General features: G+C 37.4%; 1 protein-coding gene across 4 annotated transcripts in view; it reads right to left on the minus strand.

Annotated features, from left to right (window-relative positions):
* The window catches only part of EML6 (EMAP like 6), a 262,095-nt gene that overhangs the window by 153,981 nt on the left and 91,124 nt on the right, over nt 1–16,990 (minus strand). For 3 of the 4 annotated variants that reach the window (XR_010123243.1, XM_054473926.2, XM_063649365.1), the window contains exons 3-5: nt 14,002–14,161; nt 10,511–10,609; nt 6,924–6,992 (exon numbers count right to left, since the gene is read on the minus strand). Coding sequence is in view for 2 of the 4 variants with exons in the window: in XM_054473926.2 (XP_054329901.1) it covers nt 6,924–6,992; nt 10,511–10,609; nt 14,002–14,161 (328 nt within the window). In the remaining 2 variants the exon portion in view is untranslated. Of the gene's footprint in view, nt 1–6,600; nt 6,690–6,923; nt 6,993–10,510; nt 10,610–14,001; nt 14,162–16,990 lie in introns of those variants that run through there. The other variant, XM_063649364.1, reaches the window with a different exon arrangement.

A 16,990-nucleotide genomic window follows, 5' to 3' on the forward strand; every position in this document is an offset into this window, starting at 1 on the left:
TGGTGATTTAATAGAACATAATGTTCTCAGAGTTGCAATCAAGTGGACAAATCATGTTTTGCTTAATTTTTTATCAAGTTATAAAACTAGTATAGGTTTATTGTAGAAAGCTTTAGAAACACAGATAGGTATAAAAAGGAAAATTGTGATGGTCTATAACTTCCAGTTAGCATGTTGATGTATCATCTACATAATTTTTTTCTGTTTTTGAGACAGAGTCTCACTCCGTCACCCAGACTGGAATGCAATGGCACGATCTCAGCTCACTGCAACCTCTACCTCCCAGGGTCAAGTATTCTTGTGTATCGGCCTCCTGAGTAGCTGAGATTACAGGAGTGCACCACCAAGCTCAGCTAATTTCTGTATTTGTAGTAGAGACAGGGGTTCTCCATGTTGGCCAGGCTGGTCTCGAACTCCTGGCCTCAAGTAATCTGCCCTCCTGGGCCTCCCAAAGTGCTAGAATTACAGGTATGAGCCACTGCACTCGGCTGTATCTAGGTATTTTTAGTGTACATATATTTGGAAATAATTTCTAACTTTAAATGTTATAAATCTTCATTGTAGAAATGTTACTTAGAAATGTTTCGTAAATATGAGTTATATTTCCATATACCTAAATAATGGACTAGGCTTTTCAGTTTTAGTTGCATAAAATGCATCCATCGTGTAGAAGACCATACCCAAAGCTTCAGCAATTTTATAGAAGGCAGTAAGGACACTCCCATGGTTATATAGACATAAAATATTTTGCATTGGCATAGTTTTTTTTGTGGGGCGGGTGGGGACAGAGTCTCACTCTGCTGCCCAGGCTGGAGTGCAGTGGCCCGATCTCGGCTCACTGCAACCTCTGCCTCCCGAGTTCAAGCGATTCTCCTGCCTCAGCCTCCTGAGTAGCTGGGACTACAGGCATGTGCCTCCGCACCCAGCTAGCTTTTTGTATTTTCAGTAGAGATGGGGTTTCACCATGTTGGCCAGGCTGGTCTTGAACTCCTGACCTCAGGTGATCCGCACCACTTGGCCTCTCAAAACGTTAACATAGTTTTCATGTATCAACTAGAATAACCTCACTGCCCTTGATATAGCCCCCCTCAGTTTATAAAGGCTATCTGCATATGCTAAGTTATTTGATCCTATCAAAACCCTTAATAGGCTAAGGTAGACGAGATTGTCACCTCCATCTGGACGGGAGGGAAAGCAAACAGAAGTAGCTCACTGAAGGTAAGGGTTCAATGGGGCTAGAAAAAATATTGAAATCTTTATCTTTGCTTTGACGACTTTGAATCAATGCAGAGGCAAATGAAACAATGAGATAATTTTAAGGTAGCATATTGAGACTGTGCCCGGGTGGCAAGGAAATTCAAAGGTAAAGAACTAAGTTGAATTAAACAGAATGAACAAGAGTAGGACTTGGATCAGCAGTGAGGAAGAAACTGCATCTGGATTCAGAGGAGCAGGATGAGATGAAGCCACATGGCAGTAATGTGGGAATAAATCAGTAACAATTGTACTATTTTATACCTGCAGGAGAGGAAAAACCATGGTCCTCTCAGAGTAGTTGTATACTGGAGGAAACAGTTCTGGGATGGCTATACCCCCAAGGTGGCCGGGATTCAGGCAGCTGGGTGTGGGGGGCTGTCCTGTGTGTGTGCGTGGCAGGGGGTTAAAGAATAGAAGGATGCCCTGGCAAGAATGAAGGGCAGATACACAATGAAGGACCAAATGGGATTCTCTTCTCAGAAAAAGGTATCAGCTCTGGTAACTCATTTCTTTGGGTATTATTAATGAAAAGGTGTTGAAGTATATGTTGAAATAATAAAGCAGCCAGACGCAGTGGCTCATGCCTGTAATACCGGCACTTTGGGAAGCCAAGGCAGAGAGATCACTTGAGCCCAGGAGTTAGAGACCATCCTGGGCAACATGGCAAAACCCCATCTCTACAAAAATAATTAGCCTAGAGTGGTAGCACACACCTGTAATAAAGTTTTTTTTTTTTTTTAATAAAGAATAAAGAGATCTAGGAAAAAGCTAGTTAGGTATAAGCTTTGGAAAACATTTAAGCTGTTACTATGAACCTGAACAAACTATTAGACATAAATGATTACTGGTTGTACCAACATGCCAAAGAACTTGCTGTTCATGGCAATGCTTAAGGCAGACAGTTCCCTTTCTCTTTACACCTCCTCATGCATGAAGATTAAAAGAATTATTTTGTTCTTTAACTTTGGATATACATCCCTGAGTTATCTGAATATTTCCAGACAGACAGTCACAAAAAATAGAGCCCATTATCTTCAGACTTGATCTACATAAAAGTTTATTGACAAGTCACCAAGTCAGATGGTATAAGGCCCACATGAAAACATTCCAAAGAGTCAAATGATTCCCTAAAATGTATGATATTTTCTGCAGAAAATGGCAAATACCTGAAATATCTCTTTTTGAGAAGCATTGCCTACTTGGAAAACAGTGGCAGTTTAGGGTAGCAACACATCATTAAATTCACATCAAATGAGGAGACCTTGTTTATCTTCTCCAGTCTCTACCCACAGACTGTAATGCAAATTTTGTTAGAGCTGGCAGGTACCTTGAGTTCATCTAGCCCTAGGTAGTCCCTAAAGTCCCTTCTGTCTCTGACTAGAGACGGCTCAACAGTAGCCACAAACCTGGTAGGCTCATTTGCTATAAAACCAATGAAGCGGCTGATGCTCAACTGTTACAGTTTTTCAAGCATTCGTTTCAGATAATTGCAATTTTCCTATTTGCCAAAACATAAGGGATTTACAAAGCCAAAAAGGATTTCACCCTAGCTACACAAATTTCAGATGGAAGTATTTTCTTCGAGTACAAAGATTTTGCACTCAATTTATGATTGGAATCATTCAATGTTAAGGTAGGTTTTTTGGGGGAAAAAAAAGTGGAGAAATCCTGGTAATTGGATATAGAGAATACAGACAGCAAAAATAATTTTTTGAGGTTTGCTTAAATGTATTATATTTCTAAGCAAAATTAATAAAGTATTGCTGGGTAGACATTCCAGATTCTTTGAGGTAAAAATGCTTGTATTTGCTTAGAAAAAATGTCCAAGTCTGCTAAGACAATTAAATTTAAACAGGATAAGTAACTCTTGTTTTCAAATAAAGTTTCAGAATTTTTGTCTCTGCTTTTCTGCTTTTAGAATTTACCAATTTAAAAGTTAGAGTTAACCAATGATAGAAAGAGATAGGAAGGAATCAGGAGAATTCTATCAATTAAGCAGCAAATCTAGTTAGAACCCAATATAAAGCTAAGGCAAGGTAGTTCACTAAAGAAATTTCTCAGTGGAAAGAGCTCTATAGGAGTCAGAGGCTGAGCTTAAATCTCACCTCTGCCATCATTTTTGTGACCCTAGGAAATGGGGAAGGAAATTAACATTATTGTGCCCCTACTGGGTTCCATACTCTTTAATGTAATTATCTTTAATTTAGGAGGTAGTGATCTCTCTCTGAGAGAGAGAGACAGAGAGAGAGAGAGAGAGAATGAATGAATGAATATTAATTCAGCCTCAGGGAGATTAAATGGTTGCCCAGAGTCAAGTAGAGGGAAACAATCACAAATCGAAGTCAGATTCCCACCTAACCCCCTAGTGTCCTGGGTTTCTTCACCACTCAATACAGGATGGATGATGGCTCCCAGGTTAGGGCCCCAGATTTCCAGAAACCCACCACAGCCTAACAGAAATCAGGATCATCATGAACTCACATGTTTTTTTTACTCATGGCTGAAACAATTTTCATATTTTAGTCTGATCAGAAACTCACGTTGACAGATAACATCTTTGACTAATAAAACATTGCTAAGGAAACTATGATTTAATGGCTAGTTTATTTTGTGGCCACCATCTTTCAAAATATTTGTTCCCTAAAAAAACTATGGAATAGGTTCTTTGGTGATGAAAACATTGGTAATCTTGGAACATATCATGAGCCAAGGACTCTGCCAGCTCCCCAGTCCCATGCTTCCATGGGTGACCAATGCCTCTCTCAACTCCTGACAGAAGGGCAAGCCCTCCCCTAGTTCTGCCTCCCGACCCTTCCTACCAAAGGCACCCACCCACCGAGGCTCAGCCTAAGCAGCGTCTCCACCCTGACAACATGCTTCTAGCCAGCTGGGATCTCATCTTTATCGATAGAGGGCTTTGATTTTTACCTTTCTTCCAAAACATTGTCTTAATGTTTTAATGGCTAAACTTCAAGCAAATTGAAAGTGGCGTCTGTTTTTGCTCTTTCACCTAGTACAAACTCAAATATTAAACTGAATGAGTTTTTGGTCTTTCAGGTATGCTGTACCAAGCATAGAAGGAGCCTCCAGCTGCTGCTAATAAAGCAAACTACCTAGATTTCAGCTGATGTTTTCCTAGATTAAAAATATACACATCCGGGCTTGGTACAGGATTATTAAACGTTTATGAAGCCCTAAAGTGTTGATGAAATATCTTATACTTCTGAGTAGTGGAACCTTTAAAAGTTTTGTTCTCCATTTTTAAATTTTTTCTTATTTTGGAATATATATTATTGTAAAATAATTTTACAATGAAGTGTACAAGGGAAAAAATTATCCATCGACCCACTACCCAGAGATAACTGCTTAACATTTGGAGAGGTCCTTCTAATGTATTTCCTACATAAAAATGTTTTTAAAGAAAAAAAAGCCACAAATCTAATCCCACCATCACCCACCCCCAAAGTAAACTGTAAACTTCCCCATATAATAGATTTTGAATATTTCCCAATATCATCAATCATTTAAAACATAACTTATGATTGTACAGTGTTTCATCATATGGATGTAACATTTTATTCAACTTCCTAGAGACACTTAAACCAAACAGAAGATCTGAAACCACTTATTTCAGATCTTCTATTTGGTTATTTGCTATTGATAAGTTCCTCAGCAATGAGTCAGCTCTTGGTTCACACTTCTAACAATTTGCTTGGGACAGATTCTAAGATATGAAATTACTGGATCAAAGAGAATTGACATTTCTAAGGATAAATATTTCCAAATTTCTTGGCTGAAAGACCATTATTAGCTTACCCTTCTATACCAGCAAGGTTTGAGAGTGGTCATTCACTGAATCCTTGCCAAGATAGGGTACTTTTAATCATAAATTTGATAGATTTAAAATGCTCTGTTATTTTAAAATTTGTGTTATTAATGAAATTTTAACATTTTCATGTCTATTGGCCAACAGCGTTTCTATTTTTGTCAATTTTCTATGTTCTTTGTCCATTCTACAGATTTGCAAGAGGTATTTGCATTTTGAGAACAACCCAGTGTGTTTGAGAACAACACACAACAACTTTGTGTGTTGCTTATACTTTTGCTAGTTTGTGGTTTCCCTCTTTTTGTGGAAAGAAGGAATTATACAGAATGTTTTAATATTTCTACAGTTGCATCAGTATTATCCCTTACGATTTCTTTGCTTTTACATTTTAAAAAAATCTTTCTCCAATTTGAGCAGTTAAACATTTGCCTATATATTCCTGTAGTCATTTTATAGTTTTTGAAACTTACCTCTTTAATTCATATAGACTTTGTTTTAGTGTATAGTATGAAGTACTGACTTTTTCCAAAAAATTGATAATTTGTGCCTACCAGTTAGAGATGCTATTATACTCTAAGTTGTCATACATATTAAGGTCTATTTTTCAGCTTTTTAAAATTTCTTTGTAATCCAAGTCTTATACCATTTAAATTAAATTCTACTATGCTTTAGTAAATAGTGGTACACATATCCTCTTCATGATTCTTTATCCCAAAGTTCATAGTTATTGTCATTATTTAATGCTTCCAGATGAATTTAGGATAATTAAAGGGAAATTCCGTCAGGTAAAAACAAAAGTAATACGGACTTTAACTGCATTTCTACCAAATATAAATTTGGAGATAAATGATACATTTGTAAATTTTAGATATGTCCAGAATCAACATTGTCACTCCATTTGTTCAAGTATTGTTTTACATTCCTTTGCAGAGTTTTGTAACATTCTTTAGGTAACTCTTCCGTATTTGTTATACTTATTTGAGTATTTTATCGTCTGTCCCCTTCTAACCAAGTAAGAATAATGGGAAGGATCGTGAAAAACTAGACTAAAAGAACTGCAAAATAGGAGGGGTTGGTTAGAGGAAAATCTTCATTCATACAGAAATGTACCATTTTTGTACAGAATCCATACATGCTCTATGCAAGAAAGTAATCCTTATACTCTTGTTTATGGATTTTAACTTTTATTATTTACAATCCTATAGAAAAAGAAGATCCTGGGCCATATCCCAGGGGTCAGGAGAAATTTTTGCTATGTCAGAGCAAAGCATGTTGATGCAGTTAATTTTGCTACTTGTGAACAAAATAGTAAGCAGCAAATGTGGGCCTACCCAGATGAGACTGTAGTCTAGAGGAAGATTGGGGCGTTTAAAAACCAACGGTCCAGATAGGTTTGTACTGTGAATTCCTCTATTTCCATGTAGAGCGCTACATGACACCTTTCTTTTAAAGGAACATAACATGTCAAAGTGTTGACATGCAAATACGTAAATATTCATTATAATGGAAAAACTTACTTGACAACATTAAAATCAGCAGTTTTAAAACATGCAATCCCACAAGTATTATGACTCTTCAGTTCGACATTTAATTAACATAAAATTTCCTTTTCAGCTGCCTGCTGAGCACTTCACTTGATTGTCATTACTTTGCATTTCTAAGAGAGAGCCCCATCAGCTGATGTTAGTTTACTTCAGGAGCACAGAAACAGGTAAGAGGGCTCTATATTGAAGAAAAAAAATATGTAAAGTCTAGCAGTCTCTCAACATCAAATTATCTATACAAACACCTAAAATTATTTGCACTCAAGGTACCAAAATTAAAAAACAAAAAACTTTACCTTTATATGTTTTACTCCGCAGCTAACCACTCTGTTTGGCTGATATGGATCCCAGGAAATATCAAAAATCTGTTCAAAACATTAAAAGTTGCCATGTTGATCATTTGGTATATTTTTGCATTTTCACGATACTAGTCCAATTGCCAAGACTCTACCCTAACATTTAGAACACAATGTTACCTGCACAGAACAAAAATGGAAGATTTGGCTTGGAATGAGTGAGGAACTAACATACATGTTATCACCTCATGTCTACTTACCTTAAGGTCTGAGTAGAGAGAGAACTTACCATAATTATTTAGAACAAACTGGTGTCATAATTTTGTCCATTTGAGATAAACAAATGGACAATTTAGGATAAATTTTTGATCAAATTTTTCAATAGCTCCCCACAGTGCTAACACTTTGGAGATAGCTTTTCAATAGAAATTTAAAGAATTATAAAATGCTTCTTAGCTAGGAAAACATTCAATAGTTAACTACAATTTAATGTGGCCAACAGTCTCTAGTAATCACAGAAGTTAATATTCCTAAACATAAGGCAGAGGGATTTATCTGTCACTAACTTAAATAGTCCCTCAGGCTACCATTTTAATCTGACCCAACATATTATTGTATTTTCAATTATCCAATGAACTGAAAATGTATCTGCAACTACTATTTGTCATTCTTTTTTTTTTTTTTTTTTTTTTGAGACAGTCGCTCTCCGTCACCAGGCTGGAGTGCAGTGGCGCGATCTCGGCTCATTGCAACCTCTGCTTCCCAGGTTCAAGCAATTCTCCTGCCTCAGCCTCCCCAGTAGCTGAGACTACAGGCGCGTGCCACCATGCCCAGGTAATTTTTCTATTTTTAGTAGAGACGGGGTTTCACCATGTTGGTCAGGCTTGTCTCAATCTTGTGACCTCGTGATCCACCCACCTCGGCCTCCCAAAGTGCTGGGATTACAGGCATGAGCCACCATGCCCAGCCTATTTGTCATTCTTTAACAAGAGCTACCAGACAGTTTGCAGGTAGTTCTATTTCCATTCCAGAGACAAGAAGGAAAAGGTCAATCCTGAGAATCAAATTGCCCATAGCAATTGCTTAAAACAGGTATTTCCAGGGCCCATCTGAGATGCTCTCATTTAGTGGGTCTGGAATTGGGCCCAGATACCCAACACTTTAAACAGACTCCAGGAGATTCTGATGGAGGTAGATCCACGGATCACATTCCATGACACACTGATAGAAAGGGAAGGACTACTTGTCAGGGACAAAGTCTAGACCAGAGAAATAACCTAGACCACTAACTTTTCATCACATATAAAGGAGCAATTATGGTCCCCAGAAAGAGCACTGAAGCAAAAGTACTTGGTCCAAGTATTCATTTCAGCCATTCAAGCTCAGGCAAGTCTGAGCATCTCTAACCTTAACCTCATCTTCTCTACGTGGATAATACCACCTCAAGTTTTGTTAAGGTCAATGAAGATAAGGTATATAAAGTCATTTTGCAGGGTATAAAACATTCATTATATAAATGTAATGGATTAAGTATTTTAGTGCCACTAAAATAATCTTGAAGATAATCTTGAAGTTAACCATAAGCAGTCAATAATTAATAATGGTATCAGTAATAAAGAGCAAAATTATGTGAGACACAGATTATGGGGTCTGGGGGAACAGTGTTCCAAATAAAGCATTTCATTAAAACATCCTAAGATTACAGACTCATCACTATAGTCCTATTATACTTTTTACATTTCACCCTTACTGGAAAGCGGTAGCACAGCAATAGCACATGCACAGTCACTGAAACATACAGGCAAGTCACATGATATCCAGTAGTGTTCAATTTATCTAAAGTTTTAACAGAGTTGAATTGAGCAAAGAACTGTTTGCAAATTGGGCAGCCCTCAGAACCAGAAGAGGTTCAGAGAGCTCTGCTCTGCAACTGGGCAGGCATATGTATCCTGGGAAAAATGAACTGAGGTACAGAAACAGCTTTCCTAGTTTCAGCTCCGAATTTGCTTTATTTGGGCATGGTCTGAATAGGTGGCAGCCTGCCATTGGCTGAAGGTGGCTGCCACTCAGCTACTTGTTAACGGAAGTATACACCTAAATTTTCAGTTTGGTCACTTAACAAGCTAGGTTGCAGTTGATTTTGTAGAGACTTACCATATGGAGGGCAGCTAAGGCCAAATTTAGTTTAACAGTAATAATTTAACAATAAAAGCTCTTTCTATACAAGCCAAAGTGATTACATTAGGCTATTTTTCTAAGTAAGGAGATTTTACTGGTTTAAACTGTTTGTAACTTTAGTTTTCTACTTTTTCCAAGGTGATAAGGCCCAGAATTCTGACAGACAGTATACTAGTTCAGGTCAGACTATATAAAATGATTCAGAAATAGAAGTAGTAAATGCAGAATAACTCAGATAAAATATTATATATGAATGTATATATATGCTGTGAAGTCTCCCCAGGGGATTCTATCTGTAGCCAGGATTGGGAACTACTGGACGAGAGGGGTACCAGGCCTCTTCCAGTACTGAGGTTCTATTGTTGGTCACTCCTGAGCTTTCTGAAGACTTGATCCTGGAGTAGAATTTGCAACATCTGTGGGGTCTCCTTACAACTACAAACCTCCATAGATGAATGTGCCATTCAAACTTAATTTTTTTTTTTTTAAGAGTTCCTTCTAAGCAAGAGACAGTGAATTTCATGTTTAATTAGAGCCTCATTCTACATCAATCTTGTCCAACCCACAGCCCAGGATGGCTGTGAATGCAGCCCAAAACAAATTTGTAAACATTCTTAAGATATTATGAGATTATTTTATTTTTAGCTTATCAGCTATCACTAGTGTTGGTGTTTGTGTGGCCCAAGACAATTCTTCCAGTGTGGCCCAGGGAAGCCAAAAGATTGGAAACGCCTGTTCTACATGAACACTTATATTGTGCAGAAATACAAAACAACCAGGAATTCAAGTAAGACAGTCATGCAAATTCATTGTTTAAACTAGAGAAACCAAGATAATAAAGGAGTCAAATTATTTTAATTATGCAAGACACTGGCAAATTAGATTTCTGACCAGTTATATGTATATACCCCCTTCATCCCCTAAGACTACATGGAATTATCATTTCTGATCATACTGACTTCAACAAGAGTAAGCAGGCCACATTCTATGTTCTCAAATACAACAAAGAATCACAAAGTTGTCATTACACTCATTCAAAATTAAAATGCGTACCCTTGTAATCATATTTTGTGACTATTTTCTAATAACTATTTCCATTTCTAAATGAATACATCTAAACTACACATAATTTCAAATTTAATTCCATTTTGATTTCATAAAGTAAAATGCCAGCATCAAAAATTTGCTTTGCCTATGAAAAGCAGTAACAATTCATATAAAGTACTTGATCACCAGAAGCACATTAACACAGATAGCTACTAATCATGAAAAAAGAGGATGCTTGTAAGTTTAATAGGAAAAATGTATACTGAAAAATTTACTGTTAAAAACATTAGAAGTCTGAGAAGCAATATCTCAAGTCCCCCCAAGTTCTGAAATCTGCACAGTTTGATCCAACAAGTTCTTACCCTGTCAGAATGGCCGGTGGCTGAGGCCAGAAGTTTTCCCTTCCTCCAGTCCCAAATGCAGACTGTGTTTTTGGCATCCAACCCCACAGAGGCTAAACGCTAAGAATAAGAACAATAATTTAGTACCTAAAAGTGATGGGAAGACTTATTGACACGTTAAGAAATAGTTACTGACTATTTACTATGGGTTAGGCGTTGAATTTCTTATAACAAACCAATTTCTCAAAACCCATCTTAAACCCCAAACTAAAAATAACACGGGAGATGACTTCCATTAGTATATGCTGAAATTTCAAAAACCTAAGAGCTACAGCTCCTTTATCCTTTTTAAATTTAAGAAACATACATGTAAACTCTCAGGAAATCTCTGATACGTCAATAGAAACTACAGAAACAACTTGAAAGCAGCATTTGGAATTTTTAACTTAAAATTTTTAGGTAAAATCTTAATGTGAGATTTAATAGAACCCAGGATTCTATAGTCTAAAAGCTTCAAACTGCTAAAATTTAAGGGTTTGACGAATAGAATAGATGAACATTAATTTTTAGTTTTCTATAATTTCACAAACATTTAAGGTGACTACAAGATAATATAATCTAAGTAGAAGTAATCTGGTACTTCACCTCCCAGCCTAAATTCCTTGGGTTCAGGTCAGAACCTGTCCTTAAAGGAAGAATAAAATGCAACCCACATGATTATATACAAAACCAGAAGTGTGAAAAACAGGCAACAGTCATACCAAAATCAGAGTTTCTTGCAGGATATCACTTATAAAGAGACAGTATTATGTAAGAAATCTGAACTATAAGTAGATTTGGCTTTTCGTTTCACTTTTAAGTAGCCAGACATAAGACCTTGCAAAATTAACCTCCTTAAATCTCAGTTTTCTCATTTGTACAATGGGTATAAAAAATATTCATTCCTTCTACTTTATTGGATTGTTGTATGGGTCAAGTGAAGTATGTAAATTAAAGGGGTTTTAAAAATATGGTATTCTCCAAGTGTAAGAGTGTGTGAGTACTGAGTACATTCGAGAGTGTGTCTGTGTATGTGCACACTCACAGTGTGGATGAAACAGACAGCCACATATGGTTAAATGTATACATGTGCTGTTATGCAGGGATTCTTCACGTTTCTTCACTAAAGATGGCTTCCATTAGGAATCTTTAACATAACACACATCGTTGAGGGTTTTTTAATGTGTCCTTAAGAAATGTCTTTGCTACAATTTTTTAATTGAGGGTTTCAGCAATGGAAATAAGATGTGGTTGTATTTTTATTCATTAGAAAATTTGAATGGGTGAATTCCATTCAGCTTATTCTTTTCAAGAGAAAAAAAGCAGTTAACACAAATAGGGGCACTGAAGTAAAACCCACACTTCCTGATGGAGAAAAAGCTGAAAGAAACCTATTTTGTTCATCTGTAGTGACAGGTCCCATAGCCACCTGAAAAGCACTTTTATTGCCTTTTGTTGATTGTGAGGTGATGGGCCATTTGTCATTTCTAAATATCATTCGATTCCAGTGAACTCTGTCCAGGGAGTAAGGCAGACCTGAAGCAATAGCCATCAACAAGCCAGGAAATCCATCATGGCTAACATACAAGAGGTTATTTCTCTCACCTGACAGTTAAGTACCATGCAATCCACCCCCACCACCATCCTTCAAAATGAAACCTAAAGGAGAATAGCTAAGGATTCTAACATAAATTAACGTGGACAAAAACTAAGTTAAAGCTGAATTTTCCTCTGCTGCATTACCTTTTCTTGTGACACTTCAGAACAAATTGATAAAGAATGCTTGAATAACAAAGTCAGATTAAGAAGGTGCATACCAGTACAGTCATAAGCAAACATTTATACTTGTACATGTGTATGGATTCTGATTCACTTCAGTTTATTCAGGAAGTCAATATAACTGCAAGCCTGAACAAATAACAAATACTAGCATCCAGCTATTGTCTCTCTATGTAGCCATAAAAGGGAATGCATGCATTAAACTGACTAACTGGATGAGATTGCAGAGGAGTAAAATAAAGAACGTATATTCCAGGGGTCTACATATGTAGTGAATCTAGTTCTAGAAAGAAAAATGACTAGTGATCGATGCTCTCTTAAAATAGCAGAAAACAGCAAGTAAATGCTAATTGTTTTTCAAAAGTGACTCAAACCAGGTCATCTCCTATAATCCACTGAATTTCCCACAGACTTTCAGTTAAGCCTCTATGAATAATTTCACAGATCTTTGCATGGCACCAACTTACAGAATTAACTCTGAAACTTGTCAAAAATTAGATTGAAGGAATTAACAGGCAGAAATATGCAGGGTGAGAGAGACAGAGGAAGGGTGGCACAGGAAACGGAGGCGGTTGGGGAGATGGGGAGAAGAGGCCCAGCCTTAGGGAGGAGATGAATGCAGCCAGAGCCAGGAATGACCCCCTCCGTTTTTACTTTCTTTTCTAGAATGTATCAACCTATCTTTTCTGCCAAGTGTTGCTGTAGGTCAAAGGAAGAAGAGAAAACGTTGCTGGCAGGGATTGGCAAGGCTTTGTGAAAACCTTTGGAGACTGAATCACTTCAATGGGCAAAAGGGTGAGCAGGACACTTCAGGTGGACAGGACAGACTGAGGAAGGGCCCAGAGGTACAAACATGCAAGGTCTGGTATAGGAGTCTTGCAGATTTGTCCAATTCGACTACAAGGGCACAACGGATAAAAGTCTAGAAAAGTTGGCTAAAATAGAATGCCCACCTACAAAATGTGAAGTTTATTCATTGGGTACTCCAAGCTCTTACTGGTTTTAAACAATGCTTTCACACCGTTTTCAGTGGATGAAATGCATTAGCAAGAAATTGCCTGTGAGGAGACTAAGAGATTAAACTAAGTCAGACATGACACTGACTTATTAGCACTTAAAGGACAGTGGCAGAAAGAATGGAAAGGAGAGGATGTCAGTTATTGTAAAGAAACATGAATACCCAGGAATTGATGATAGATTGAACTGGGAGAGGACAGGGAGAAACAGCTAAAAGTGACGTCAAGGGGTAAAGAGTCAAGGATAATCTTCTCAGTGGATTATTAGGAGGTGATGTCATCTTTTGAAAGCAAAAGGTACCACAGACATGCTCAGGGCTTGACGTCTGTGAATAAGGCTTGGTCCAGCCCTTACTCCAAATAGGAAGTGAACAACAGACAACAAAGTAGAATTACTGGGCTATGGTGAACCTGATCAGCATGAATTGATGACTTCTTTTATGGAGGCTTTTTAACCAGATGATGGGACTAGGGGAACCAAAACCAAGGCCCATCCAGAGCTTGGTGTTAGTGCCATAGCTTTAAAGGGGAAAAAACAGGTGAAAAATTCTAGGAGGCTGTGCCAGGAGAACCAGCAAGTGTTGATGGACTTTGAGTCTACTGGCTATTCGTATTACAGTTTTAAGTGAATTGTGAGAAGTCCTTAAATAAAACAAGTAAAAAAAAAAAAATACACACCTGTCCATCTGAGTCAAAAGCCAGGCAGGCAACTCCATGTGTATGGACATCTTTAAGAATAGACACAGTCTGGACATTATAGGAATCCCATATGCATATATATGGCTCCTTCCCGACTTGGCCAGTTGCAACGAGAGTTTTGTCTGGGTGTAAGGCAAGGCTGAAAGAGAAAAGGTTTCTTTTTCACATCTTCCAACTGAAGAAAACACTGATCACCTTTTATACAAATCTGTTTCTCATTTAAATTATCTAACAAGGTGATCTCAAGAGAGAGTCTGAACTGTCCCCAAAGTAATTAATTACTTGATTTGTCTAATTGAAATGTTCACTTTAGCAGAGAGGCTTAGCACAGTCTGACAATCTCATTTGGTCTTACCCATTGGTTACCTTGAAAATTAGGTGCTGTTGTGATTGTAATTATTCAATTTAAAATCATCTGTATAGTTTTATAATTGCTTTATGTTGTGAAATTTAATTATTGATTTTCAAAATATTACTTGTTTTCAAGTTAGCTTTTGACTTTAATTTTTTTTTAAAATGTTGTTACTAGGGGAAGGTTCTCTTCTTGGAATTAAACCTGCTTGCAGAAGCACTGGATACTATCATCATTAGGATTTCAAAGCATGAATGGGTCCCAGAGTCATGTGCTGTTTCTGTGTCTGTTGCTATAGATTATACATTTTAAGTTAAAGTTTCCATTTTACATAGATTACTGTGACACCAAAGAACTACAAATTACAATTGTGGTTTGTATAGCAATTTTTCTCTGTAGTTCGATAAAAATGAAACTTCGTCAAATACCAACTGGTATTTTAAGGAGTCAGTAGCCCTTGAGAAGTATTTTTCCTAGATTAAAAAAAATCACCCTAATGTTTTAAATTCATTGTGTACAGACGTTGTGTCTTTCTAAAAAACAGATGTTGGGAATCAAGAGCACATTACCTATACAGCAAACTAGCTAATTGTATAAACTTCTGCTTATACAATAAACAAATAGAAATTTTCCCATTTCAATTTTCAGCATCTGCTTAACACAGTAAATGGAAGTAGACTTTTTTTTTTTTTTTTTTTTTTTCAGTTTTTAGCATGATGTTTATGAAAGTACATGTTCTGACATCAGCACTGGATTTGCATGTTGGCCGCCCTTACTATCTCTGGTTCTTTGGACAAATTACTTCATCTTTTGCCTCAGTTTCCTCATCTAAAAATAGAGATAATACAGAAAATAGATGATATAGGCAATCTAGAGTACTGAGCAGAGTGCCTGGCACAGAGCAAACACTGAATACAAATTTTGTCTTTTGTGTAATTAGCATTATATATCTATAACCAACATAAACATGCCTGTGTGAATATAATATGGCTTCCAAAAACAAATATGTACTTTAAATCCACGTTGAACATCTGAAAACTGCTTGCTGGAAAATATATCTTCAGGAATCTTCATAAGCAAGTAATACAGAAAGATAACCCATATAGAAGGGTAGCTTTTCACAATAGGTGAATGCTATAAGCTTTTAACTTTTTAAGGTTGTAGAACACTTCAGCATTCAGTTGGTGAGAGATGACCAATAAGAAAGGACCCTCCCAATCTCAATTTTGTTGAGACACACCTGGTATTTCAAAGTATCTAGATGTCCCAAGAAAACTGCAAGATTATGGCATGCCATGTTTGCTCATTAAGCTGAGTGGATGGAAGCAGTCCGAAAACCCTGTTTGTTGATAAATCAGTATATTTTAGCTCATTCACTTATTCAACAGGCCCTTATGGACCTAAGATATGTCAGGGACAGTACCATAGATATATAAACAGAAATCACACTGCTATCTTTCAAGGAGCCCACTTTCAGAGGAAAGAGACATGTAAAGAAGTAATTACAATACGTCAATATATATACACAGTAACATAGAAAGATGGAGGATGGAGAAAGATGGAGGATGCAGTGACCAGCTACCCAGGACATTAGGGAAGACACGAGTTCATATGAAAGACAAGGTGCAAAGGGGATTCATGTGAAAAGACAATGTCCTCCACAGTTTCAGTTTTACAGAGAATGGCAGGAAATGAGATGGCTCAGGCAGGCAGGGGCAGCTCTTGAAAGCTATCTTAGCCAGGCTAGGAAATTAGGGTACCACTATTTTCAACAGGACACAGCATAAACAGTTCCATAATTTAGGAAGGTAATCCTAGCAGTGATGAAATTGCAGGGGTAAGGACAGATCTGTGAGGGGTGTTAGGAGAGGCAAGGTGGTCAGTTAGGGACCAGGGAGAGACAGTGAGGGAAGACATGGGTAGAGGGGATAAAGAAGAGTCAAGAGCTATTGGGGGTGAGAACAGAGGGGGAAATGCTTAATATGTTTGAGACTCAAGGACAAGCTTGGGCACATTAAAGCTGACAGAAGATTTTGTGTGGGCAACGAGGTTTGTAACTCACAGAGCCTGGCTACAGTAAAGTCTGAAGCCTATGAGCCTGATCCTGGGAAAAGATGGCCTAACTCTATCCAATTTTTAGTGGGGAAACCAAGGAGACTGCTCAGGTTGGCATCACATCTGGAGTCCTAAAGGCTAGGAAGAAGAGGATTGACTAGATTGTATGCTCTGTGAGGGCAGGGGCTGTCTTCCATCACTCTAAAAGGTTCCTGGAATATCATACAGCCGAGTAAGCATTAACAAAATACTTGAAGAGGGAGTGAACAGTGCCAACCATCTTGGCTGCCATATTGCCTCTCCCCCTGCAATAGGCAACAGGTTCTACCCAGGGACTAGAAAATGAAGAATGAGCATATTTCCCCTGGAAGGCCAGAAACACTTTCAAGAGATATAAATTAAACTATTTTGCTGTGATCACAGCTTCTATTTTAAAATCCTTGAGATACTTGGTAGATTCTTGAGATTCTGAAGCATCCAGAAACAAATAATAAATCAGTGCTCCGAGCAGTTGTTCTAATTCCATAATTCCTGATTTATTTCCGTTCTTTGAATGATGGG

This window comes from Pongo pygmaeus, chromosome 12 (assembly GCF_028885625.2).
Source record: "Pongo pygmaeus isolate AG05252 chromosome 12, NHGRI_mPonPyg2-v2.0_pri, whole genome shotgun sequence".
Lineage (NCBI taxonomy): Eukaryota > Metazoa > Chordata > Mammalia > Primates > Hominidae > Pongo > Pongo pygmaeus.